The sequence below is a fragment of the Lampetra fluviatilis genome, chromosome 56 (assembly GCF_964198595.1).
Source record: "Lampetra fluviatilis chromosome 56, kcLamFluv1.1, whole genome shotgun sequence".
Taxonomy (NCBI): domain Eukaryota; kingdom Metazoa; phylum Chordata; class Hyperoartia; order Petromyzontiformes; family Petromyzontidae; genus Lampetra; species Lampetra fluviatilis.
The window spans coordinates 3,364,921-3,392,915 of NC_136330.1; the positions used below are offsets into that span (position 1 = coordinate 3,364,921).

The 27,995-nt window shown below is 54.0% G+C and overlaps 1 protein-coding gene across 1 annotated transcript in view; it reads left to right on the forward strand.

Annotated features, from left to right (window-relative positions):
* LOC144950126 (mitogen-activated protein kinase kinase kinase kinase 4-like) overlaps window positions 1-27,995 on the forward strand; it is a 140,258-nt gene that overhangs the window by 69,495 nt on the left and 42,768 nt on the right. The window contains exon 3 of the mRNA XM_078880187.1: window positions 12,467-12,523. Coding sequence (XP_078736313.1) covers window positions 12,467-12,523 — 57 coding nt within the window. The remainder of the gene's footprint in view (window positions 1-12,466; window positions 12,524-27,995) is intronic.

Below are 27,995 nucleotides of genomic sequence, written 5' to 3' on the forward strand. Positions count from 1 at the left end.
CACACGCCTATAATATATTTGTAACGCCGGATAAAGCCGCCAAGCAGGTCTTGTAAGCTAAACAAGCAAAAACACTAAAACGAAACTCTTTTTATTTTACCAATATGGCCCCACTGAACTACGTAGCTTTCTGTCACAAGCGGCCTTACCATCACAAATGATAGCTCAACGAAGTGGCCCGTCACTTGGAACTTTATAGCAGCCAAATGACTCTATATTCTTAGGTTTTTTCCGGTAAAGTCACGTAGGTAAAAAACATTAAAAAGTAAGATAAAATAATCTTATTGCCAATCTTATTATAAATAATCTTATTGCCAATCTTATTTGACAGACAACTATTACAGTTTTACCATGTTTAGTGGCGGTCTCCCTGTCACAGGTAGTCACAAACCGCACCTCGCAACTCTTAGTCTTAAGCCTCACCTTACCATATTAATAAAAGTATGCGGCCCTTGCACCACCACCTTCTCCAACCATTATATAAACGGAGTGGTAGCTACTGCAATCTCTCATTTACTTGATACAGCTGTCGTGGCTGTGACGGTACCACCTGAAGACGGAAGCTTGTGTTGCCTCCGAAACGTCGTGATTTTTTATTTTTATTTTTTTATTTTATTTTACTTTTTAATGTTTTTTACCTACGTGACTTTACCGAAAAAACCTAAGAATATGAATCCTTGCAGTCACGAAAGCTTCAAATCTAGAACCAAATGACTCTGTTACTTGATTTCCCATCTCTTCCGTGGGGACGGGTACGGCTGCCTCCAGCGGTGACGTGAGCTGTAACTCTAGATTTGAAGCTTTCGTGACTGCAAGGATTCATATTCTTAGGTTTTTTTGGTAAAGTCACGTAGGTAAAAAAAAATTAATTTACATTTTCTTAGGTTTTTTTGGTAAAATCATGTAGGTAAAAAATAAAAACTTTACCGAAAAAACCTAAGAATGTGAGCTGTAACTGTCAGGGATGCCCCCTTCACCTCATGTTTGACTTGCATCCCACTGGGATATTTGCACAGGGTTGGTGTACGGTGATTTTTTCTGCAATATTTTGCTGTCTTTTCTTTGATTTTCTGTTTGCACATAGTCACTTTAAGATGTTTTCTTGTTCATGTTTTTGTTTTTTGTTTGCTGCGGTTGCACCCGATTCAAGAGCCGAATGGCTTACAGGGCTATACCAAATAAATGAACTTTGAACTTTGATGTTACCACCACCACCACCACTCCCCCTCCATGCTGAGTCAATGCCGCCGCCGCCGGAAAGCGTAGTGCAGGGTGCTTCATGAAAATTTTAACACTTGCATGGGACTCGTTTTTAATGGAAAAAGAACTTGATAACAAATGTAATGTTAATAGTTCTTAGATTAGAAGTTTTCGTGACTGCAAGGATCTATACTCTGTGTTTTTGTCGGTTAAGTCACGTAGTTGAAAAATATACAGCAGCAGGCGTCAAATAAAAATGAAAACAAATAAAATTTAATCTTATATAAAATTTTATTTGTGCTCATTTTATTTATTTTATATTTTTTACCTACGGGACTTAACCGAAAAAAACAAAGAGTAACGTTAATAGCTTCACAAAATCAACGAGTCTTCACACTTGTTCGCCATCGTTGTCAACGCACGCCTGGAATCTACTCCAGGTGGTCTCCAGAGCCCTGAAGCACACTTCTTCTGGTATTGTTAAAACATCTCAGAAGTGTTAAAAAAAATTGTAAAGCACCCTTGTATTATATCATCGGCGTTTGCGTAACCCTGCTTCCGGCGGGTGTGTGCGAACACGGGAGTGGCACGCGGGGACCGGGTTTGTCACCTGAGGTGTACGAACCACGGGATGACACTGGGAGGAGAAGGGTGTCTCGCAACATCGGCAAGAGCTACGTGCAAACCTTATCGTCTCTCCAGTGGTGGCGGCGCATTATCATCGTTTATTTATAACGCAGCTGACAAAATTCACCCGTCGCTGATGTTCGCGGGTGACTGGCAATTGAACTCGGGTGGCCGGATTAACGAACATTGTTTTTACAGCTTCATGAAGTGTGGAATTGTAGTCGCAGTTAACGGCCACGGTGTCCCTGAATCGCGGTGTGCGTTCAACATGCTGGAATGCACGCGCGAGCGGCGAGTAACGATTGCGTTCTTAAAAATGGAATACGTAAATGCTTTTACTCCCGCTATGTTTGAAATGTTTCGATTTAAAGCTTTCGTGACTGCAGGGATTCATCTTCTTGGTTCTTTCGGTAAAGTCACGTAGAAGGGAAGTAATAAAATAATAAAAATTATTTTATTATGTTTTATTTTTATTATTATAATAAAAATTATTTGATTATGTTTTATTTTTATTATTTTATTACTTCCCTTCTACGTGACTTTACCGAAAGAACCAAGAAGATGTTTGAAATGTGTTGCCTCGAAGCGTGAGACCGTTGGAATATGTATATAATGAATAAACGGCAGAGCCACGTATAACTCCTCCGCTTATAAAACAACCCAAGTCAACAGTTTTCGTCGATCGGGGCTGTCACAACCGGCGTGCCGGGACTGACAACGCTGGGGCACAGTTCCAGGCACGCCGCAGTGTTTTCGGAATGGTTGGAAAGAACCTCGACTGCACACAACAAACAGTTCTAAAGAAATTCGTTTTCAATCTAGATGTGAAGATTGATTCATAGCTCCCAGTGGCTTCCGAATATCGGAAGGAAGAGCATTCCAGACGGCCGCAAAAACAAGACATGCTCTCCGTGCAGTTCAGTGGCCCTATCCAGCGCCCCCCCCTCTTCCCACGTGGTGGAGGGATGCCCAAGTACGGCAGCGGACAGCCACCGTCCGTCAGCCCCCCCACCGCCGGCCCGCTTGGCTTCCCTCGGGTAGAGGACGCTGCATTTTGGCAAACGGTGCGGTGCCGCCTCTGCCGGCGCCACGCAGACCCGGACCGTTTGCCGCGGAATGGGACAAAAATGGGGTTTGAGAAGCGCTGCTCCTGTTTCGTAGGCCACCGTTTTTGCCCGCCGGCGTTTGTTTGGGCGGAGCAAACCTTGGGACGATTTCAAGTTTCTGAGTCTCATCAGCCGAGCCGAGGCCTATGAAACAGATTCTTAGCAAGCGGTTTGACAATTTTCTCCCTGGGCGCGGCCGAACGAATACATCGTAGCATAGACGTCTCGATCCGGTGGCGCTGGTTGCCTTGTTCCGTACTTGGTGGCAATTTGTGTTTCGCGCTGTTGGGCTGAAAATCGCGGAAAAGTGGTATGTGCGTGAAGTTGCTATACTTCCCGAATACTAATTGAGTGATCGTGGAGGTGCGTCTGGTGGGGGCACGTTCGGGCATGAACCCGTAGGCGTGGTGTCACAAAGCAGTCGCAGCACATTATTAAATTAGTATTATCATGACTCTGCGCTTGTTTGCCCAGGAAAGGCCTTCGCCGAGGCTCAAGGCTCTCGTGTTGTTCAGTAGAGGGCTCCTGCCAAGCGTCCGCAGAAGAGGATCGACATTGCCACGTGTGTGCGATCCCAATCGGGTACATTTTGCAGGTCATCTCATGGCTTATTTTAGGAATATTTTGGCCAGCGCCCGTGACAATTGTGCTCGTTGGTTTTTTTTTTGCTTCCCACGGGAGGAAAGCCGGAGAACGCAGGAGGAGAAACCCGTGCGGAGCAGGTGGGGAGAGAGCGAGAGAACATACAAACTCCACAGCAAGGCAACCCGAGCCGGCGAATCGAACCCAGGCGCTTGTAACTCCAAGGCAACGGGCGTTACCATTGCGTCGGCGTTGCAGTGCAGATCGATTTATTCCGCTTGCCGCTGGCAGGGCTTTGCCGCTCGTTGCTTAATCCGGCGTCGCTTGTGGGCTCTGTGTGCGCACGAAGGCGATGACTCAGTGACTCGCGCTTTGTGGGCAGGGTCTCGTGGATGGGGTGCGGTACGGAGGATTGTGCCAACGATGATAACGACGATCATCATCATCACAATATGCAAAGGGCGTTCTTCACGTCTCGCAGGGCTGTCCCCGTGAAGCTCTTCGCCGATGTTTCTGCATCGGCTTTCGCGCTCTGCGCTTTTCAGCTTTTCGTCTCCTCTGCCAGGGTCCCAAGCAAAATTTCGTCAGGTGGCGTTCTTTGTGGTGTGCCCCTTGCTTTCTCAACCAAAATAAGCAAATGTTTTTTTTTATGTTACCCGGTAAAGTCCACTTAACTATCAAGTGCTTTTTTTATAAACGACCTGGCCACAATTATAGCTCAACGAAGTGGCTTATCATCACGTGGAAATGTATCGGAGCCAAATACTCTAAGCGCGTGACGTTGATTCAAAATGTGGAGGGAAAAACCGGAGGAAAAAAAACCACACGGCCACGGGGGGAGAGACACACAGACTCCGAATATACAGCAGCAGGCGTCAGGGTCGGGATCAAACCCACGACCTCCTGCATACCAGGCGAGGGAGATGACCATTATATATACGGAGTGGTAGCTCTTGCAATCTCTCATTTACTTGATACAGCTGTCGTGGCTGTGACGGTTCCACCTGAAGACGGAAGCTTGTGTTGCCTCCGAAACGTCGTGATTTTTATTTTATTTTACTTTTATTAATTTTAATGTTTTACCTACGTGACTTTACCGAAAAAACCTAAGAATATGAATCCTTGCAGTCACGAAAGCTTCAAATCTAGAAAGAGGGAGATGACTTTTTTTCCACCGGTGGCGCCCTGTCGTACCTTGTAAAACTCCCGGCTTGCATTCGCGTGGCCAATGGAGCGTTCTGAATGCAACGCTTGGGACGAACTTCCCCCATCGATGGCGTAGCAACAGCAGAAAAAACTAATTGGGATGTTTACTACGGCGGGGTCACCGACTTCAGGATATTTGTTTATACTGGAGGAATCCGACGAGCTATGAAGCTCTTTTTCACAGACTTGAGTCGGAGCGTGCCGGCGGGCACCCATGGAAAACCAGATGGTGAATTTGTTTCCCATGGTGAATTTGTCTCCCATGGTGAATTTGTCTCCCATGGTGAATTTGTCTCCCATGGTGAACTGAACAAGAAGAGCCATCTTTTTCGAATTACGTGCAAAATGTAATATTTCAAGAGCCGCAATGCGTCCTGAATAAATAACGGTCACAGCGCGACGCAGTTCCCTAAAGATCGGCACGCGGCTCCATTGCCCCGCTGCCCACTAATCCCTCTGGGTCTGTGTCATCAAGCAGTCAAGCAGGGGACGGCCGCTGTTACGACCACAGCCGTAGGGGCAGATGGCAGCGTCTGATAATTAAGAGGCTCTCTCACCTTAATTCTTAACCCCACCTCCCAACTCCACACACACACACACAGACAAAGATTCCCCGGATAGCCTTTTACAGACTGTTGGGGCAAGTGCCGTTAGCATGTGGGTCGTCCTTGCAAGTGGGCCGCCACATCTCAGTGGGGCCTTGCCGGACTGAGATGAAGCCCCCCCCCCCCCCCCCCCGAGTCTGCGAGACGGAGCCTCCTTGTACAAGCCTCTGCGCGTCTACCCGTAGATATTTTGGCCACCACGAAATATCCATGGCGATGATAATTAATACTCTTAGTTCTTTGGGTAAAGTTACGTAGGTAAAAAATGAAATTAAAATTAATAAAAAGTTAAAACTATAAAATCACGACGTTTCGGAGGCAACACAAGCTTCCGCCTTCAGGTGAAACTGTCACAGCATAAAATCTGTATCGTGTTTTACCTACGTGACTTTACCGAATGAACTACGAGTATGAATCCTTGCAGTCACGAAAGCTTCCAATCTAGAGCTGATAATTAACTCGTCGTTACGTGCGTTGGAGGCCGCTCGCCTCTGTGGTGGGCGTGAGCGGGGATGAGCGCCCAAATGCCACTTGAGTTCATCAGGCACTGCTTTGCCCCTGATGATGTCCCACCACCCGTTCTGCCACCATTACCCTAATACCCATCGCCCCGCTGCCTACTAATCCCTCTGGGTTTGTGCAGTCAAGCAGGGGGCGACGGCTCTTACGACCACAGCCGTAGGGCAGATGGCAGCGTCTGGTAAGAGGCTTTCTCACCTTACTTCTTAACCCCCCCCTCCTCCTACCTCCACACAGACAAACATCCCCCCAGGTAGCCTTTAACAGACCGTTGGGGCAAGTGCAGTTAGCGAGCGCGTATGAAGGCCGGCATGGCACATGGAAGATGTCGGTCGCCAGCACCACGCCCGACCGACTTGGTCTCCGCAGTGTTTACACGCCGTGCCCAGTACTCATTTGAGGCTGAGTCGACCTAGGAGATGCCCAGGACTGGTTCGGATATTTGCCGTTGTTGTAGGTGGTGAGCGGGAATTGTAACTCGATGAATCCACTCTGTTCGCTCTTGCTTCAGAGAGAGATCTCGCATGTGTGGGGCGACAATTGATTTGTGTTTCCTGAAACAAAATTTGTTCAGTTGATTTCGTCTTGTTGCAACGACACTTTGAATATCCGAAGAGCAACCTACTTTCTCTGCTACTAGGCACGCTCGAGTTCCGAATGGACACTTAATCTCGAGACGCAATGACTGGTACCGCGTTTGGACCAACGTTGCAGTTTTGGGGAGGAGCAGGAGGAAGACGATGATGACGACGACGACGGCGATGATGATAAGCATGTAATCACGCGAACAGATTTGCGTTTTTTCCCCCCCGATGCGGCTGCCCGACTAATCCCAGATTAAGTGTGGAGCTATCCCGCCCGACTGTAATCTGCTTGATTGGTGAAAAATCTACATTTACAGCTCGGTGAGGATTTGTGACGATGTTTAAGCCTGTGGACGGAGTTCCTGCATAGGATCGCGTGCGCGCGTGTATGCGTGCGTGCGTGCGTGCGTTCGTGCATTCGTACATGGGTGCAGCGATCACGAGGTGGGGGGGGGGCATGTCTTCACGGGTGGCTCACTGGCAACTTTTGTCGGTGCCTCGCAGCAAGAACGACCGCCTGCCATCGCTTCCCGACGCGGGCACCTTCTGCCGGCGAGCCCGCGGGCCTTTCTGCGTCGATGCGGGCGGTGCGTTTGGTCGCGGGTCCCCACGTGGCCACGGATCGTGGGCAGAGGAGGCTTTTTGAGGCCCTCCCGAGCACGGCGGCCTCGTCGCTTGTGTCTCGCAGCACGGAGCGTCCCCCTGCTGGTTCGGCCACCGAGCCGTGCAGATGTTTGCACGTTCTCTCTCTCTCCACCCCTCTGCTCCTGCACGAGTTCTCCCCCTGGGTCCGCTGGTTTGCTCGGGACAGTAAAAGAAATGGGGAGAAAAAAACCCCCTCCACGTACGGCGCAACACCTCTCGCGAGTCGCGCGCCTGCACGGGGCCGGCCGGCCGGGGCGGGCAGAGGGCGGAGGGCGGCCCCCGAGGTTTTGCCGCTTGTTGCGGAGGTTTGCGGTTCGAGCCCCGAGGCCCCACCCCTGGTTAATACTGCGGCGTCTAATCCGTGGCGGGCGTTGAAGATCCCGTGACGCTGTTTGACGGGCGAGTTAGGCGGACATTGCGTGCCGGCTTCTTTGGTCCGAGTTTTACTAAATTATTAAATTTACACATCGGCTATTGGGGGGCGGGGGCGGGGGTGCGGAGGAGGGGACCACACGGCTGCATCGGCTGCAATCCTACTACGGCGGCAGCCTTCGGGGTGGCACCAACACTTGTCCAGCCCCCCCCCCCCCCACTGCATGGCTTCCGAGATGCGACAAGATGGGGGGGGCGCCCTGTGGCCGGTTTGGTCATCGGGGTGCGCTCGCCGAAGTCCGCTTTGAGCTCGCACGATCCCGGCCGCGCCGTCGGACACGAGAACTCCCCGCATCAACGCCATCGCGGTTCGACTCCCTCGACTCGGGAGACGTTCTCCGTCGAGTTTTGTTTTATCGTTCTAACTCTCCCACCCCTAATCCACCCCCCCCCGTGCCCCCATTCCTCCGGCTTCCTCCCACAGCCAAAAATATCCCGGTGCGCAGATAGATAATTACCGGTAAAACGTCCTCGATTGGGATTGTACACGGCGTCAACAACAACAACAACAGCAGCAGCAGCAGCGGCAGCAGCAACACAACAGCGGCCTCCCACTAGCCCCACTCGACCGCCACGAAATCTTGGTGGGAGAGCCTCCGCGAAGAGAGAGAGAGAGACGGGAGAGTCAATCGGTCGGCGAGTTGCAGGGCAGTTGCCTGCAACTCGGGGCGACCAGCACGGACGTCTGCGGGGAATGCCGGAGCGTGAAAGCGGTTGCGGGGGAGGGGTGAGGGAGGGGTCACAAGGTCACATCGCTGCCAAGACGTTTGCCGGCGCGGTCTGTCGAGCGGAGGTTGGTAGCCGGTAAGGGCATCGAGCCGTGGGCCTTGTCGTTAGTAAAAGCGTCCTTTGCGCGCACGTGTTAACGGGTTTGCGGCGAGAGTTGAAGTTGTTCTCGAATGCAACGTGCATCGTAGTCGACGGGGCGGTGGCGCGCCGGTTAGCGCATCGCGGGGGGTTGGGGGGTGGGGGGTGGGAACGGCGACGTGCCAGAGTGGCTCGAGCCCTCCACCACAACTCGCGCTCGCGTCACGCTTTTGGCGCGATCTAGCGGTTGGGAGGGTGGCGGCGGTGGTGGCCGTGGTAGCCGTGGTGGTGGCCGTGGTGGTGGCCGTGGTGGAGGCGGTGGTGGTGCTCATGGTGGTGGTGAGTGTGGTGGTGGTGTGGTGGCGACGGTGGTGCTGGTGTGGTGGCAGCGGTGGTGGCCGTGGTGGTGGCGGTGGCCGTGGTGGTGGCCGTGGTAGCCGTGGTGGAGGGGGTGGTGGTGCTCATGGTGGTAGTGAGTGTGGTGGTGGTGTGGTGGCGACGGTGGTGGTGGTGTGGTGGCGGCGGTGACAGGGCGAGCGAGTTCGAGACAAGTGTGTGCGAGTGTCCCGTAAATTTTATTTTTAAATAAATAAATTCCTGACTTGACAGAAACTTTAGTAGCGGAGTCAGAGACTGGCACAACACTGCCATTGTTATAGCGAACAGGGCCTATCCCCACCCCTCTGCTGCAGTAGCTTCTGCCAAAGCAGTCCTAATTAACAGCTGCCCTGGGTGAAACTGCACACAAGACGCTCTTTATGATCGGGGATTATTCACTCTGCGTGAGTGTGAGTGTGGGAGGGATGGCGTCGGTGGCTGTGGGAGGGCGTGGGCTGGAGAATGGTGGCGTTGAATCGGGGATAGGGGGGGAGATGGAGGGGCGGACGGACGGACGGACAGGGAGACTGGACGGAGAAGGAGGCCGTGGGTTGGGGGGGCGGCGCGGTGATGACAGCGAGGAGTCGTGAGTGTCGCGTTTCATTCCCAGCTGTTGTTGACCGAGTCGAATCTTGCGGCTCCTGCCGCCAAAGCAGCGGCAGCCGCCCCCCCTCTCCTCTCCTCCTCCGCTGATGGGAGATGGCCAGATGCAGTCGGGGTGTGTGTGTGTGACGGATGGTGTGCATTGTGTGTGTGTGCGCGCGCGTGTGGCAGTTCTGGGCAAATGTATGCGTGTGAGTGTGTGTCTTTGTGTGGGAGCTGTAGTGTAGCGGTTAGCGCTACGCTGCGCTACAAACCCGGCCACCCGAGTTTGATTCCCGCTCACGGCCACCAACACCGGTGACGATTATCTGAACCGGTCCTGGGCCTCCCCTAGGTCGACTCGGCCTCAAATGAGTACCTGGTGCGATGTGTGGTAAACATCGCCACTGGGGAGACAAAGGTGGCCGGGCGTGGTGCTTGCCACCAATCCCCTCGTGTGCCGTGCCGACCTTCATAGGGTGCTACTCGCTAACAGCACTTGCCCCAAGAGTCTGTTGAGGCTATAGGAGGGGTCTTTGTCTTTGTGTGTGTGTGTTTGTGGTGGAGACACGTGCACACGCAACACGGAACCAGCACCACCACCACCAGCACGCTGGCCATCCAATTACGCAAGTTGCCAGCCCACTGATTGAATCAGTGTTGATTTACTCCGGCTGGTTTCATCTGCACCCTCTCCCCCCTTGCCTTGCCTCCCTCCCTCCAACCTCCCCCATCCACCCCATTCCTTTAGCCGACCTCTCTGGGCGCTCGGTGCCCGTCCATAAAAAAAAAATCTGTGGCAGTAACCGATCGGCCAAACGCCCCCCCAGAGGGTTGTTCACCATGAAAGGCCACGCGCACTTCACCAGAGTTCAGCGCTGCACCCTTTCCAGCGCTGTGGCTACCTTTGGCAGACGTTGAATGATAACCCCCCGTGCCCAGCCTCGTCAACGAGCCAGACTCATCTGCAGTCTGCGCCAGCCAAACTTTGCGCGGAGGAATCCGGGCCAGCCGAAGGTCACCCCCCCCTCGGAGTGAATTCGAATTTACGCGCTCGCGTAATGGGACGACGGCGGAGCGTTAATTCACGCTTTTATAAATCATTCTTTCACCTTCGAGGTGCACGCGTGCTCCTTGCACGATTGTGCTCCCTGCGCGTGAGACGTGTAGGATCGCGACACGAGCCAGATAAGCGAGATGCAACAAAGAGGAAATGCTGAGCTGTCTCCCGCACTGGGTGGAGAGGAGGGGGGGGGGCACCCGTGATATAATCTCTCTCTGGTGGTGGAGCTGGGGTGCAAACACCACCACCCATCACACACCACCACCGCCTCTGACCGCGCCGTAATTTACGACATCGCCGCCGACAGCGTCGCCCGCCGCTGGGCCCCGTCGTGTTGACGCGTGACAGACGACGGGGTTTACGGCCGAACTGCTGCGGTCGATGCCGGAGTGGAGCCGCAAATTAAATCCGCGAGAGAGACACCGTCCCCCCCACCCCCACCGCCCCCCGTCCTCGCCGTCGCCCTTTACGCGTTATTTTTTTTTGCTGGCGCACGGCTCCGTAACTTTACGCACCAGGTTTCTTTTTCGATTTAAAGCTTTCGTGACTGCAGGGATTCATCTTGTTGGTTCTTTCAGTAAAGTCACGTAGAAGGGAAGTAATAAAATAATTAAAATAAAATATAATAAAATACAATTCTCACGACGTTTCGGCCACAATGCAAGCAGCTGTCCTCAGGTGAAGAACAGGTCTGTCGGAAAGACAGCGTCTGAATGACACGTCTGAATGACGCTGTCTTTCCGACAGACCTGTTCTTCACCTGAGGACGGCTGCTTGCGTTGTGGCCGAAACGTCGTGAGAATTGTATTTTATTATGTTTTACTTTTATTACTTTATTATTTCCCTTCTACGTGACTTTACCGAAAGAACCAAGAAGATGCACCGGGTTTCCTTGTGCTCTTACGCGCATGAGGCTCCTGTTGGCGAAAGCAGCGTTAAGCTGCGGGATTGCCGGGAATCGAACCCAGTTCCCGTCTTGCCTGCGGGTGGTTCGCGAGCGTCGCCACGTCTCCCCTTGACCTTTGACCCGGCGATCCCCAACCGTAGTTCCGCCAACCGTGTGCGGGTGCCTCGGCGCAGTTGCGCCGCCTGCACCACCAGCCTGGTTAAGCCGCGTCGCCTGCGTGACTTGCCCCCGCCGCAAGTCGTGCAGGTCCCGGCCGAGCGAGCCACCTTGGTTATCCTGAGACCGTACCGGTTGTGACTCCCGCGTGCCTAACGACTTCTAGCCGGGCCGGTGCCGGCGGCGGCGGCGTTGGTGGTGAAGGGGATTCCGCTGGTGTTGCGTGCGTGCTCGGGGTTCGGGCTGAATGCCATGGTGAGAGCGATGGAGACCGAACAGAGACACTGTACAAGATGCACGCGGCGTATGGGAGGACGTCGGCGGGGGGGGGGTGCCGCCGCTTCCACCGTTACCGCTGCTGTCGAGCTGACGAAGAGATCAGCTCTGTAGTAGTAGTAATGATTTAGTGCATTTGGTGAAATCGGAACTCGAGATACCCTCGGAGATGTTTGCTATTCAAATTCGACCGAAGAAGACGCACGTTTGGCGCGAGGTCTGGAGCGGGCGGCTCACGGTTAATGGCGTCGGCAACGACCGATTATCCAAACGGCGCTTGCCAGCGCGTGCGGTGAAGTATGGTCAAGCAACCTCCCGGTGACCCGATACGGTTATGGTGGAGGTCCTGATCCAGCAGTGGATTGGCAGAGAGCTGTAAGTTTAATTTATAAACTTTGCGTTTTTAGCGCGTTCGCCAAACTGTGAGCGTGTGAGCGTGTGAGCGAGAGCGTCGCTCTGGGTGTTGATTTTTATAATAATAATCATTCGAATGTAACTGTATACGGCGTCATTTATGCTAATTACGTCTCACAACGCTATTCACTAATTACATCCACAATCGCATTCGGGGCAAAATCATATTTGTAGCAAATTATTAGGACGGTGAAAACCCTGCAGAAAATGAAAATGGAATAAACAAATCGAGAAATTGTGTAAAAGTCGCGCGCTGTAAACAACAACAAAACGGTGATCGCAACATTTGTTAACCTGTTATTCTCTCCTGTCTCTGTGGCTCCGTCTGTCCCCTCTCGTTCCCCTGTGTGCCCTATCGCCTGTGTTTAATGGTGCAGGGTCGTCACGTCAAGACTGGACAGCTCGCCGCGATTAAAGTCATGGATGTCACTGAGGTGAGGCCCAAGAAAGCTGAGACAAGTCGTCATCGTCATCATCGTTGTCGTCGTCATCGTCGTCGTTGTCGTCGTTGTCGTCATCGTTGTTGTCGTCATTGTCGTCGTCATTGTCGTCATCATCGTCGTCGTTGTCGTCATCGTTGTCGTCATCGTTGTTGTCGTCGTTGTCGTCGTCATTGTCGTCGTCATTGTCGTCATCATTGTCGTCATCATCGTCGTCGTTGTCGTCATCGTTGTCGTCATTGTCATCGTTGTCGTCATCATTGTCGTCATCATCGTCGTCGTTGTCGTCGTCGTCGTTGTTGTCATCGGTGGCGTCGTCATTGTCATTGTCGTCATCGGTGTCGTCGTCATTGTCGTCGTCATTGTCGTCGTCATTGTCGTCGTCGTCGTCATTATCGTCGTCATTGTCGTCGTCATCGTCTTCTTCATAGTTTTTCATGAAGCACTGATAAAAGGTCAGGTCGCTTAGAGTGAATGTAGCCAATCGTAGTGATGTATGTGTGCTGAATTTCTTTCGCACCGTACGTAGCCAACCATGCTAATCGAAGGCGATGTCCGACGTTCCGCTCCGCGTCCCGGGAAATCAGTTTTGTCAATAAGCTCCCCACCGGCGCACGGCGCGAAACGTCGGGACGTCGTGCCGAACGGCACGCGGCGGCGCAACGCGGATAAAACCGCGTCGGAGAACGGCCACGTGCGGCACAACAAGCGAACGCCGAGTGCGATCAGCATGTCCTACAGAAGTTCGTACCACAGCACTGTGCCGTGGATGTTCGGTGCCTGAACGGGGCCGACGTTGGCGGCGGGGTGATGCCCTTAACCCGTCGCCTCCGCTACGACGTCTTCCCGGGAGAGCTGGGAGATTTGAGTTCGAATTCCTGAACGGGGTTGGAACCGACGGGGGAAGTCCTTCGTCGTAATCGACTCGTACGCTTTCCCCGCCCGCCCCGCGCCATCAACCGGCGTGGTGAAGTACGGTCGTCACAATCTCCTGATACTCGCACGGTCCCGGGGAGGCGTTCATCCAGCAGCGGATTGGCATGTGCACGCTTAGCGGGGGCCAAGTGCTCTGTTAAAACGCCACTAACGCCGTATTCCATTCACAAGTGTAAATTCCTCTTTGTGTGACAATGGAATCTGAGCCGCATATAAATCACAGTCATTTCCATTGTAAGTGCCCCACACCCCATCCCACCACCCTGCTGGCGAGCTCCCATGGCGTTTCGCCACTTGATGCTGATCCCACACCCAACTCGGTCTACCGGACGGAGCCTACTTGCTCAGCCACTCACTCACCCGCTCAGTCACCCAGCCGCTCAGTCACTCACTCAGCCGCTCACTCACTCACTCAATGAATCGCCCACCTACTCACTCGCTCAGCCACTCGCTTGCTCAGCCACTCGCTCGCTTGCTCACTCACCCTCACGCTCACACACTCGCTCACCTGCTCTGTCACCCAGCCGCTCACCCACTCAGTCACTCAGCCGCTCACCCACTCACTCACTCATTCACTCGCCCACCTACTCACTCGCTCAGCCACTCGCTTGCTCAGCCACTCGCTCGCTTGCTCACTCACCCTCACGCTCACACACTCGCTCACCTGCTCAGTCACCCAGCCGCTCATCCACTCAGTCACTTAGCCGCTCACCCACTCACTCACTCACTCATTCACTCGCCCACCCACTCACTCGCTCAGCCACTCACTTGCCCAGCCACTCGCTCTGGGGTACGTGCACGCGGCGCCGCATGGCACCTCCGATTAGCACGGTTGGCGACGTATGGCGCGAAAAAAGTTCAACATGCACACGTACGTCGATCGGCGAACCCACGATGGCCCTGCTGCGCTCCCAATGTGGCGCTCTCATCGGTAACAACAACAAGGACGGTGACATCGGTTTGTCCCGCACGACACCCCCCTGCCCCTCCTCCCCCCCCTGCCCCTCCACCGCGGCATTGAGAGACGCTTTTACATGAGCCCGCTTTTGCGTTGGGGGCGATTTGGTCAATCCGCACATTCGTAAATGTAATTAATGATTGGCTCGGTTTATCTCCTTGATGTTCATCTTAAGCCGGGGGGGTGGGGGGGTGGGGGGGGGACCCTCTTTGAAAGCAAATCTCGAGACTAATTCGAGCTATCCCAGGGGGGGGAGGTGAAAATGAATTGAGCTTTTAGAGGCCTCCTTCGCAGAGGAGGAAAGTTCTCCGGAGTCTCGTTTCTCGCTGTTCCAGTTGTGTCGTCACGGAGGGCCGGCTCGTTTGACCGCGGGACACCGCCTGGACAGCGTCTACCCGCTTTGCTAGCCCCCCTGCCCCATCCACTGCGCACCCCCGGCCCCCCCCCTCGGAAGTTTGCGGGGGGGGGGGGAGCAGATGGCGCGCGTCTTGACCGACCGCGCTTTGGAAATATTAATTAGCGTTCCTCGCCGCGCCGAGTTTCCGTCGCCGGCGCGCGGGCGAACCTTCGCGCTCAAGCGAGGCGGCAGCCCGAGATGTTCTCTGTTAACTCCCGTCGCTCGCCGTCTGCGAACTCTGGCGACGAGAGAGAACCCCCTGCCCCCCCAATCGTGAGCCCTTTAGCGAAATTAGCAGGCTCGCGCGTTTATTTCGTAGAGATGAGACGGAGGAGACGCGGGGGGAGGCCTTGAGCCTGGACTTGACCAGGTGCGGGGAGTTGACATCGCGGGCGGAGAGTTGTGGAGCCCTGCGGGGAAGAATGAGCGACCTCCCACCGAGTGGAAGGTTGACTAGGGACTTGGACAGAGGGAGGGAGCCTTGGGGTATTCGAGAGATCCGGTGTATTTATTGAGAGTTTAAATAATGAATCTTGAGCCGGTGGCCGGGTGCCATGTTACATCATCCCTCGTCGTCGTCATCGTCATCATCAGCCCTGATCTATCCACTGCTGGGTGACGGCCTTGACAAGCCGTCTCGCAACGCTAGCCGTGAATCTCATGGCGCCGTCTCTGCGGAAGAGCGACGACATGCTGCCACTCGGTCAGCCGTCAACCACTCTGACCGTCATCCGGTCGCGCCACGTGTCCTGCCCCCAGGCCCACTCGCTCATCTTAACAAATCAACGTCAAATATTTTTTTACTTTGCCCGCCACGTTCTCCGTGCGTGTCGAGAAGGCCCCCGTGGAGGCCGGCATTGACGAAGACGAAAATATCTTTGCATCTCTCGGTGTGAAAGCCAAGCAACGGACGTCCCCTTTGCTCCTTTGCGCTCTCGTTATGTTCTCGTTGTCAGCGTCCACGTTTCCATTCCGTGGCACCACAGGTGGCGAGATGTTGACTACCTCACCCGGTATGCAGGAGGTCGTGGGTTCGATCCCGACCCTGACGCCTGCTGCTGTATATTTGGAGTTTGTTTGTCTCTCTCTCCGTGGTCGTGTGGAGTTTTCCTCCGGGTCCTCTGGTTTTTCCCTCCACATTTAGAATCGACATCACGCCTTCAGGAGTATTTGGCCGCGATACATTTCCACGCGATGATAAGCCACGCCGTTGAGGCTATCATCTGCGATAGCCAGGCTCGCTTCTGGAAAAGAGCTACGTAGCTCAGCGGGGCCTTTCCTGGAAAAACAAAAGAATATATTTAGTTAGTTTCGTTTATTTTACGAGGCCGCTACTGGGCATCGTTTGGCGTCGAGACGGAGCGGTGATGTCCGTGGGCCCTGCCGCCCCGCCGACGCAAAGCTTTTCTCAGCGCGGCGAACAAGGACCCAACAAAAACAAACGAACCGTTGTCGTAATTACATCATCTATTTTTTTTAAACCTTTTTTTTCCCAAGGGGGGGGGGGTGGGATGGTGGTGGGGTTTGAGCTGCGTTAAAAAAATAAAAATAGATTCCTCGCGAGCATCTCTGACCCGGTCGTAAAAGAAGGAAACAGGCAAAGGGGTCTCCTTGTGTCCAGTCCTTGGACTCATTCTCTTCTCGCCGTCCTCCCGGAACGGTCAACTCTTCTTCCAAGGACTTTTTTTTATCTTTTTCACTCGCGCGCAAACTTGCCGCTGCGCATCCCCTTGGCCACCGTTATTTCCAGCCTCTTAATAACAGGAAGCGCGCGCGGGGGAATGCCAAGGGAAGGACGGGGGGGGGGCTGGGGTGGGTGGCGGAAATTTACAAATAAATATTTATTAATCTCAAAGGCCCGAAACAAATCTCTGAAGCGAGTCCCGGGAAACTTCGCTTCAAAGCATTTGACGATAAGGATCTTTCATCTTCTTGGTTCTTTCGTTAAAGTCGCGTAGAAGGGAGATAATACAATAATAAAAGTAAAACATAATAAAATAATACAATTCTCACGACGTTTCAGCCACAACACAATGTCGGAAAGGCAGCGTCTGAATAGCCATTCAGACGCTGTCTTTCCGATAGACCTGTTCTTCACCTGAGGACGGCTGCTTGCGTTGTGGCCGAAACGTCGTGAGAATTGTATTTTATTATGTTTTATTATATTATTATCTCCCTTCTACGTGACTTTACCGAAAGAACCAAGAAGATGAATCCCTGCAGTCACGAAAGCTTTAAATCGATAAGGATCTTCTCTTGCGCGCGCGAGGACGGCGCTCGCTTCGACGCGTCGGCAACTCGAAGCGTCTCTCCCCCTCGTCTCGCGCCCATCCCCACGCCGCGGCCGCAGCCTGGCCAGGCCGGGGGCCCCCCCGCTGGCAGCTGCTCCTTGGAAGGCACGAGGCGGAAGCGGCACCGGCCTGGGAAAGGACGTCTGTTCCGCCGGTTGGGCCGCGATGTTGCTATGTGGGGGGCCCCCCCCGACTAAATAACCCAAATCTTTATTTATGCTGGAGGAGGAATCCGATGAGCTATGAAGCTCTTTTTCACAGGGGCACGGGGTCAAAACGTTACAACAGCAAACAATGCATCAACACGATAGCAGTGCAAAGTATAGGGGAGGTAACTAAATCACCAAAAAATGTAAATTAAATATTTTAGTCATTTTATTTTGAAAAAATAAAAAATTTTACTTTAGCACTTAACGCCCACTGGGCTATAAGCTTATTTTTCAGAAGCGACCTTGCTATCACACGTGATAACTGAACGAAGCGTTGATTCCAAATGTGGAGCCGGGTCGTTGGGAACGACGCCGCTGGGGTGAGCCGGGTCGTTGGGAACGACGCCGCTGGGGTGAGCCGGGTCGTTGGGAACGACGCCGCTGGGGTGAGCCGGGTCGTTGGGAACGACGCCGCTGGGGTGAGCCGGGTCGTTGGGAACGACGCCGCTGGGGTGAGCCGGGTCGTTGGGAACGACGCCGCTGGGGTGAGCGGGGTCGTTGGGAACGACGCCGCTGGGGTGAGCCGGGTCGTTGGGAACGATGTCGCTGGGGTGAGCGGGGTCGTTGGGAACGACGTCGCTGGGGTGAGCCGGGTCGTTGGGAACGACGCCGCTGGGGTGAGCCGGGTCGTTGGGAACGACGCCGCTGGGGTGAGCCGGGTCGTTGGGAACGACGCCGCTGGGGTGAGCGGGGTCGTTGGGAACGACGCCGCTGGGGTGAGCCGGGTCGTTGGGAACGATGTCGCTGGGGTGAGCCGGGTCGTTGGGAACGACGTCGCTGGGGTGAGCCGGGTCGTTGGGAACGACGCCGCTGGGGTGAGCCGGGTCGTTGGGAACGACGCCGCTGGTGTGAGCCGGGTCATTGGGAACGACGTCGCTGGTGTGAGCCGGGTCATTGGGAACGACGCCGCTGGGGTGAGCCGGGTCATTGGGAACGACGCCGCTGGTGTGAGCCGGGTCATTGGGAACGACGCCGCTGGTGTGAGCCGGGTCATTGGGAACGACGCCGCTGGTGTGAGCCGGGTCATTGGGAACGACGTCGCTGGTGTGAACCGGGTCATTGGGAACGACGTCGCTGGTGTGAGCCGGGTCATTGGGAACGACGCCGCTGGTGTGAGCCGGGTCATTGGGAACGACGCCGCTGGTGTGAGCCGGGTCATTGGGAACGACGCCGCTGGTGTGAGCCGGGTCATTGGGAACGACGCCGCTGGTGTGAGCCGGGTCATTGGGAACGACGTCGCTGGTGTGAACCGGGTCATTGGGAACGACGCCGCTGGTGTGAGCCGGGTCATTGGGAACGACGCCGCTGGTGTGAACCGGGTCATTGGGAACGACGCCGCTGGTGTGAACCGGGTCATTGGGAACGACGTCGCTGGTGTGAGCCGGGTCATTGGGAACGACGCCGCTGGTGTGAACCGGGTCATTGGGAACGACGTCGCTGGTGTGAGCCGGGTCATTGGGAACGACGCCGCTGGGGTGAGCCGGGTCATTGGGAACGACGCCGCTGGTGTGAGCCGGGTCATTGGGAACGACGCCGCTGGTGTGAGCCGGGTCATTGGGAACGACGCCGCTGGTGTGAGCCGGGTCATTGGGAACGACGTCGCTGGTGTGAACCGGGTCATTGGGAACGACGCCGCTGGTGTGAGCCGGGTCATTGGGAACGACGCCGCTGGTGTGAGCCGGGTCATTGGGAACGACGTCGCTGGTGTGAGCCGGGTCATTGGGAACGACGTCGCTGGTGTGAACCGGGTCGTTGGGAACGACGCCGCTGGGGTGAGCCGGGTCATTGGGAACGACGTCGCTGGTGTGAGCCGGGTCATTGGGAACGACGTCGCTGGTGTGAGCCGGGTCATTGGGAACGACGCCGCTGGTGTGAGCCGGGTCATTGGGAACGACGTCGCTGGTGTGAGCCGGGTCATTGGGAACGACGTCGCTGGTGTGAGCCGGGTCATTGGGAACGACGTCGCTGGTGTGAACCGGGTCGTTGGGAACGACGCCGCTGGGGTGAGCCGGGTCGTTGGGAACGACGCCGCTGGTGTGAGCCAGGTCGTTGGGAACGACGCCGCTGGGGTGAGCCGGGTCGTTGGGAACGACGCCGCTGGGGTGAGCCGGGTCGTTGGGAACGACGCCGCTGGGTTGAGCCGGGTCGTTGGGAACGACGCCGCTGGGGTGAGCCGGGTCGTTGGAAACGATGCCGCTGGGGTGAACCGGGTCGCTGGGAACGACGTCGCTGGGGTGAGCCGGGTCGCTGGGAACGACGCCGCTGGGGTGAGCCGGGTCGTTGGGAACGACGCCGCTGGGGTGAGCCGGGTCGCTGGGAACGACGCCGCTGGGGTGAGCCGGGTCGCTGGGAACGACGCCGCTGGGGTGAGCCGGGTCGCTGGGAACGACGTCGCTGATGTGAGCCGGGTCGTAGGGAACGACGTCGCTTGTCTTGTCCGCTGAAGCAACCAACGCCTCCGCCGGGGAGGGTTAGAAGAGCGATGGGGTTTTTTTTAATTCGCGCAACGAATTTTTCATAACTCCACAGCTGTGTTTATGCACAGCGTGGCTTAGCTAAGAGGGCCCGGATTATTTATTTTTCAGTGCCGTTTTAAAGGTGTGCGGGGGGTTGGTCTTGTCCGTGTTTGTGCGGTGTTAATTTAAAGTGCTCTTTCTTTTTTTTTGGGGGGGTGGCGGTTCACGCGTTTCCCGATCAGTTGTTTAGAGAATCGTTGCCAACGAAATGGCAAAGCCAGCGATCCTCGTAAGCCTGCCACTCGCGCCGGTCACCAGCGCCCCTCCAATCCCTCTCCCAACCCCCGCCGCGTGCTCCCCTCCGCTCTCGCCTGTTAAAGACAACAATCGGCAGGCTTTGTTTGGAAAAGCTTGTGTCCCCTTGCACCAGGCTCCCCTTCCCCCAGACGCGCGTGGGGTGTGTGTGGTGTGTGTGTGTACGTGGTGTGTGTGTGTACGTGGTGTGTGTGTGTGTGTGCGTGGTTTGTGTGTGTGGTGTGTGGCGTGTGTGTGTGTGCGTGCGTGGTGTGTGCGTGGTGTGTGTGTGCGTGCGTGGTGTGTGTGTGCGTGCGTGGGGTGTGCGTGCGTGCGTGGTGTGTGTGTGCTGTGTGTCTGGTGTGTGTGTGCTGTGTGTGTGTGATGTGTATGTCGTGTATGTATGTGTGTGGTGTGTGTGTGCGTGGTGTGTGTGCGCGTGGTGTGTGTGTGTGTGTCGTGTGTGTGCTGTGTGTGTCTGCTGTGTGCGTGTGTTGTGTGTGTATGTCATGTGTGTGTGTTGTGTGTGTGTCGTGTGTGTGTTGTGTGTGTGTTGTGTGTGTGTGTCGTGTGTGTGTGTGTCTTGTGTGTGTGATGTGTGTGTCTGCTGTGTGTGTGTGCTGTGTGTGTGTGATGTGTGTCTGCTGTGTGTGTGTGATGTGTGTGATGTGTGTGTCTGGTGTGTGTGTTGTGTGTGTCTGTGTGTGATGTGTGTGTCTGCTGTGTGTGTGTGTGATGTGTGTGTGTGATGTGTGTGTCTGGTGTGTGTGTTGTGTGTGTGTGTAATGTGTCTGCTGTGTGTGTGTGTGATGTGTGTGTGTTGTGTGTGTTGTGTGTGTTGTGTGTACGCGCGCGCTGTGCTCTGTTTGGACTCGTGCAGGCTTTTGCGTCTGATGTGGCTTATCGCCTGCAGTCCTCGCATCACAGTTCTGTTTATTCACGGTCATTGGCAAATAAGCGAAGGCCGTCAGCCTTGCCACTGCCTTCAGCGGCACCAACCCCAGCTGCGTTGAATTTGATGGTTCAGAACCTCTGACTCAAAAGCCTCATTCGGACACACATTGTCAACTGTAATGGAGAGCGAGAGAGAGCGAGATTATTCAGGAGTTGATTGAGACTAGCAGATGATGCTGATGATGCTGATGATGCTAATTTAACAAAAGAGTTGGTGGGCGGCGTTGGTGGTAAACCCACGAGTAAGCTCTCGGCCCGCTTCGTGTCGCTGCTGGACAAGGCACGAGAGTCCACGGTGAAGTAGCAACCCAGCGCATCGTTTCATCGTGGCACGGTGACCTCAACAGGAAATCTACATCATGGGCAACGTTTCGCGAAGTGGCCCTTCTTCTTCTTCGGAGCAAATGAAATGTTACGGGGGGAAAAAAGGTGCCATTCGTTGGCCCCAATGCGTTGTACTTGGGCACCACTGCCGACACAGCGTCAGCAAATAATTTGTTGAGCCGCACACACGCACACACACAAGACAAAGATCCCCCGTATTGCCTCGGCAAACTCCTGGGGCAAGTGCTGTTAGCGAGTAGCACCGATGAAGGCCGGGACGGCAGACGAGGGTGGCCAGCACCACGCCCCGGCCGCCTTTGTCTCCCCAGTGGCGATGTTTACACACAGCACCAGGTACTAATTTGAGGCTGAGTCGATCTAGGGGAGGCCCAGTACCGGTTAAGATAATCGTCACTTGTGCTGGCCGTGAGCGGGAATCGAACTCGGGTCGCCGGGTTCGTAGCGCAGCGCGCTAACCGCTACACCACCGCTCCCCACACGCGCACACACATACTCGCGCACACACATGCACACGCACACACACACACGCGCACACACACACGCACACACACACGCGCACACGCACACACACACACACGCGCACACACACATCACACACATACACGACATACACATCACACACACACACAGCACACACACACACACAACACACACACATCACACACACATCACACACGCACCACACACACATCACACACACACAGACACACACCACACACACATCACACACACACAGACACACACATCAGACACACACACACACACAGCACACGCACACACACACACATGCACACACACACGCGCACACACACACATGCACACACAGAGAGGCTGGCCACGTTCTGAATTTGAGGTGAGGACCCCAGGACCGATTGGAACTCCACTCTCGCCACCAGTGTGAGCCGTGGTCAGGAGTTGTACCCGGTTCGTCGTGTTCGGGGTGTAGCGCACTAATGGCCGTGGCACAGTTATACCACCACCCTCAACCGCTTAGATCTAAATTGAAAGCTCATTTGTTTTTTCGTAATAAATTATTAACATTTGTTTACAAATGAACTTTTGTGTTTAGTTTGTTGTTCCCCCCCACCCCGCACGGTTGGCTACGTACGGTGCCGAACGAAGTTCAAAGTACGTACGTGTCACGAAAGCTAAAAAGCATTTGCTTCAGAAAGCGGCAGTCGATCACGTACACCCCGATGTCCGTCCGGGGTCGCGAGCTAAGCCGGGGTTGAGCCTGGATGGTTGCCGGGATGGTCTAGGGCAGGGGTCGGCAACCAAAATAACAAGAAGAGCCATTTCTTTCCAATTCGGTACAAAATTCAGTATTTCAAGAGCCGCAATGCATCTGAGTACATACTGTACATACGTACATATCGTCAAGAAGCAGCCCGTAAAGAGCCGCATGCGGCTCTGGAGCCGTAGGTTGCCGACCCCTGGTCTAGGCGTTTGGGGCCTCTCCAAGCGGGAGAAGTCGCCGCGGCGAAAACACCGTCGTGAAAATTTTAAGTAATTTGTGGAATATGTGTATATGTGTGCGTCTGTGTGTACCCTGTGAAAGTTCACAGTTTAAGTACAAAATAAGGGAACACCTTTCGTACGTTACCAGGATTTTTTTTCTTCAGTTTTACGAAACTATTCCTTGGCTTTACGAAACTATTCCGGCTTTGTACAAGCAATAGGATGTGGGTTTTCACCCACTTGGGTCAAAGGTTAAAGTTTGTCGTATGTAGCTCGGGATCAATATGATCGGTGTTCCTGGTTCCATCTGGTGACAATGAGCCCCTCTACTTGACGACCAACCGGACGGAGTTTCTTACAATCAATGTAGATTACAAGCACCCCCTTCTCCCCACCCCGCCCCCACCGCCGCCTCTCCCAGTCTCGTATAAATCACATTTATGCCTTTGCTCTTGGCACAAACAGCTGATTGGGTTCAGATTGAAGGAGCGACGCTGCTGCTGCTGCTGCTTTCAGTCACACGCAGGAACCAAACGGTGAACGTCTTTTCCCATCTCCCCCCGCCTCTGATTTCCCATTAATTCCATACTTTTGTAAAATAGAATTCTCGGACCCGCGCGATCAACGATCCGACTAAAAAAAAAAATCGCGGTTCGAGTGACGCGCGGCCGCCCGCGCGCGCGCTTGCGATGCGCCGCGCGCGTGATCACGCGCCCCGTAAACCCGCTCGTATATCTCAAATATAAATGTTGGGAGAGTTTTTTTCCCTCTTCGTTTCCACCCCCCCCCCCCCCCTTTCATCCACCCTGGAAGTGATTTATTTTTTTAGATTTACGTGGCACGCAGCCTTGGCTGCAACCCTGGCCGTTAAATTAGAATGTTCATCGCCGCCGCCGCCGCCACGCGCTCGCAAGTCAACGAGCAAGTCGTCTAGCGCCTCGCTGTCGTGCCGTCGTTGGAAAGAGAAAACCGTGGCGCCGACTGCCGTAGAACGTTTTACATTTACTGAAACTGAGCTGTGGCTTTGGAAACATCGCCGTTGTTGCGCTTAGTGTTTTTTGGTTGTTAACGCAACCGTTAAGTTTCGATTTAAAGCTTTCGTGACTGCAGGGATTCATCTTCTTGGTTCTTTCGGTAAAGTCACGTAGAAGGGAAGTAATACAATAATAAAAATAAAACATAATAAAATACAATTCTCACGACGTTTCGGCCACAACGCAAGCAGCCGTGTCGGTGCACACAGCCCAACACTGTGAAACGTCGTGAGAATTATTTTATTATGTTTTATTTTTATTATTTTATTACTTCCCTTCTACGTGACTTCACCGAAAGAACCAAGGAGATGCAACCGTTAAGTTTGGTTTGAATTGAGAGCAGTTTTGAACGTGTTCATTCATAGTCATCCTAGGCTAACGTCTGCGTGCCTGTAAAAGGCCTTGTGCTTTGCTTATCTCACACGTGTTTTTGGCTGAAGGCAGCGGTGAAAAATTCTGGATGCTCTGGAGAGCACTGCCCGTGATTAAATCATCGGCAGAGACTTCACGCACACACACAACTACAACAACTACAATAACCTCCGTTCGCCACTAAGTGGCGGCGACATCACCACGGCGCTTGTGCCAGGCTGTGTGCAGTGTAAGGCCACGTGAAGTGTCGAATGCCCCCTGGCAGGAGGTCACGGGACAGACCCAGGTGCCGTGGTTTGACTCGCTGAGATGACTGGTCGATGCACCACCTATGCCCCCTACTGTGCCAACTTGCTGTGCTTTAGCCGCCTGGCGCTCCGCTCGTTGTCGTGAGCGTCGCTTCTCTTGCCCTCCGTAATTACCACTAAACTACGGTACACACACAAACACACGCGTGCGCACACACCCACGCAAGCGCGTGCCTTTGGTATTTGCGGCGTTCTTACAGTGTTGGGCTGTGTGCACCGTGACACGTACTAGTACGCCAGTAGAGAATGACGTTGCTTTGTGTAATCCCCGATAAGGCAGCATGACTAAAATCACAATTGGCAACATCAAATTACTCGATCCCAATGAAACAATCTCGCATTGGTCATTTGGAAAAGCGTTAACGATGACGTCACGGGGATCTTTAACCCGTCCGCTGAGAAGCAGGAAAGCAGACGGCACGTGGCGGCGTCTTTACCGTCGATTCGCGCCGCAGTATTAACCGGGGCGGCGGCTGGCACTGTCGTCTATCCGCGGCACTCCGCAACGATCGGCGATCGCGACGCCGCCGTACACGTTACACAACGTGTCACGCGCGTGGGGGTCAAAATGTTTTTGCGATTCAAATCCGTCGTCGTGGGTCGGAGTAGGCGAGTGGGGCAGCGGTTGACGTGCAGCGATTTTTTTTTTTTTTTAAACCCGTTGACCCGAGGTTCTCTTGCTGCCAACAGCCCAACATCGGTAACGAGTGACATCTCAAACAGTCCTGCCCCTACCGCCTCCCCTCCCGCCCCCATCCTCCTCCCCCCTCCCCCTTCACCAACCCGCGTTGATCAGAACGGTGAAGTATGATTACGCAACCGCCATTACCAACGTGCCACGTGTGGGTGGTCTTCACCAAGCAGTGGAATCGCAAAGGACCATGCGCAACATCGATTTGTGTGAACAGTGTCGTTGCACAGTATTGGGCCAGCTACACCCGCGACGTTCGCAACGGCGGAACGAAACTAATCGATCCTCGACTCGGATCGTCGCCATGAATCGTTGGTTAATTTAGTTTAGCCGGGCGAATTGCGACGTCGCAAGCAGTTGATTCGCTTTCACGGCCAGCCACTGCTCGACAATTAATGCGATTTCTAACTCGTGAGACGAGTGGATGATGATGAATATTGCTCGCCGCTTTCAACTTCAGGAAGTACTCGTAGCTTTATTTACGACGTGTTCCCGCAGAGAGAGAAAGCACAATTCGTTAGAGGGGGGGTGCCTGGTTCGTCCCCAACAATGACTCATTATTCCTTTTGAAGTTTCCGCTTTGAAAACCAGCGACGTGATTAACTTTGTTTTCCACCGTTCTCGGGAATTAACGAGACTTGATCGTTCGTTTCGGAGTCTTGGGAGCGGGAGGAATTTTCTGCCCAGAATTTACGGCCTAATTACAGGCAGACCACCGACCCAAATCAAGTATTATTAGAATAGATTTTGAGTTCCCATTAGCGGCCGGCTTCGCCAATTCTCAAACATATTCCTCGATGCGTTTCCACGCGAGTGATCGGCGAACGCGACCTCGACCGCGCGCATTCTTTTGCGGTTGTGCGTGTCGCGTTCGGCACGATGTCCGACGTTTCGCTCCACGTGCCCGGGATGCTGGGACGGGATGGGGGGCCGGTTAGTGGTGGACTCATTCAAGAACCGAACTGTGCGGTTCGTTTTCAGCTCGCGGTGCCGAACGACGCCACGGCACAACCGCACTACGCGTCGGGGGAGAGAGGTCAGCGACGTTCCGTCAAGTTTTTTTGTTTTACCCCGGCGCTTTAGAGCTGGGGTCTAGGGGACCATGCGAACGCTTTCAGAGGTTCGCTCGCGGGAGCGGGGATCTGTCCTGGGGTGAATAGCAGCACAGCCAGTCGTGGTCACCTGCTTGTATGGGCGTGTCCTCGCGCGTGCGTGCGGGTGTTTGTGCCTGCCGCGTTGTGTTGTACACCAGGCAGGCGACTCTGGGGCAGAGCGAGCGGCTCGCAAAGTGGAAGATCGTGCGATCAAATCCCTAGGAAAGGCCCCACTGAGCTACGTAGCTCTTTCGCAAAAGCGACCTGACTACTGCAACTAAATAGCCCAACAAGGTGGCTTGTCGCGTGAAAACTTATAGCGGCCAAATACTCTTAAACGCGTGACGTCGATTCTAAACGTGGAGGGAAACACCGGAGGACCCGGATAAAAATCCACGTGACCACGGGGAGAGAGACATGCAGATTAATTCTAGATTTGAAGCTTTCGAGATTGCAAGGATTTGCTGTATCAAGTGAGGCAGGGATTCCAAGATGCAAGTTCTTAAATACTTGTAAGTTATTAAAAACTTGCATCTTGGAATCCCTGCTACAGCAAATCTAGCTGTGACAGTCCCACCTGATGACGGAGACTTGTGTTGCCTCCGAAACGTCGTGATTTTTTATTATTTTATTTCTATTATTACTTTTATTAATTTTAATTAAATTTCTTACCTACGTGACTTTACCGAAAAACTAAGAGTATAGACATGCAGATTCCCAAATATACAGCAGACGTCGGGGTCGGGATCGAACTTGCAACCTCCTGTATACCAGGCGAGGGAGTTAACATCTTGCCACCGCGACTCGCCCCATTAACATTCTTACCGAGTCTATGAAAACGGGCAACCACAGCTGCTGATGCAGATGGCAGAGACAATGAATACAATGAATACATTCAGGTGGTCATTGCGTCGCTGTTCTGGATGACCACAGCCGCACGCTACTACTGTAGAGTTTTAACATTTTACTATTTGGGCATCATCGGGAATCCGCATCTGCTGCTGCCGTGGTTTGTGCAGTGGTTGAGGTTTAGGGTTGGACCACGAGCAGCTTTGTGGGCGATCAAATCCAGAGGGATCTTCTGCGTTGGCTCTTTACACCGTAACTTCACGAGACACCAGATTTTTTGGGGGGGATCTGCAAAGAATCGAGGCCTGGAATTTTTTTTGTGTTATTCCTTGTTTTTTTTTATCTCTGTTCCTGCTTTGGTTCATTTAGTTATTTATTATTCTTCTTCTTTTTAAAAACGATTTGCTCCACATGTGAAAAATGTGCTGATCTGTAGTCCAGGCAAAATAACCCAGTGGTGGCGTGCCTGTGTGTAGCCGTGCAGCCGTGTGCGAGTGCGTGTGTGAGTGTGTATGGGGAGTGGCCTCAAGGTGCACATGGCCTGGCACAAGCGTCGTGGTGACGTCACCGCCACTTAGTGGCGAATGGCGGTTGTTGTTGTTGTTGGGGAGTGGTAGCGTAGCGGTGAGCGCGCTGCGCTACGATCCTAGCGACCCGAGTTCGATTCCCGCTCACGGTCAACACCTTGACGATTATCTGAACCGGTCCTGGGCCTCCCCTGGTGTGTAAACATCGCCACTGGGGAGACAAAGGCGGTCGGGCGTGGTGCTGGCCACCCACCCCCTCGTGTGCCGTTCCGGCCTTCACAGGTGCTACTCGC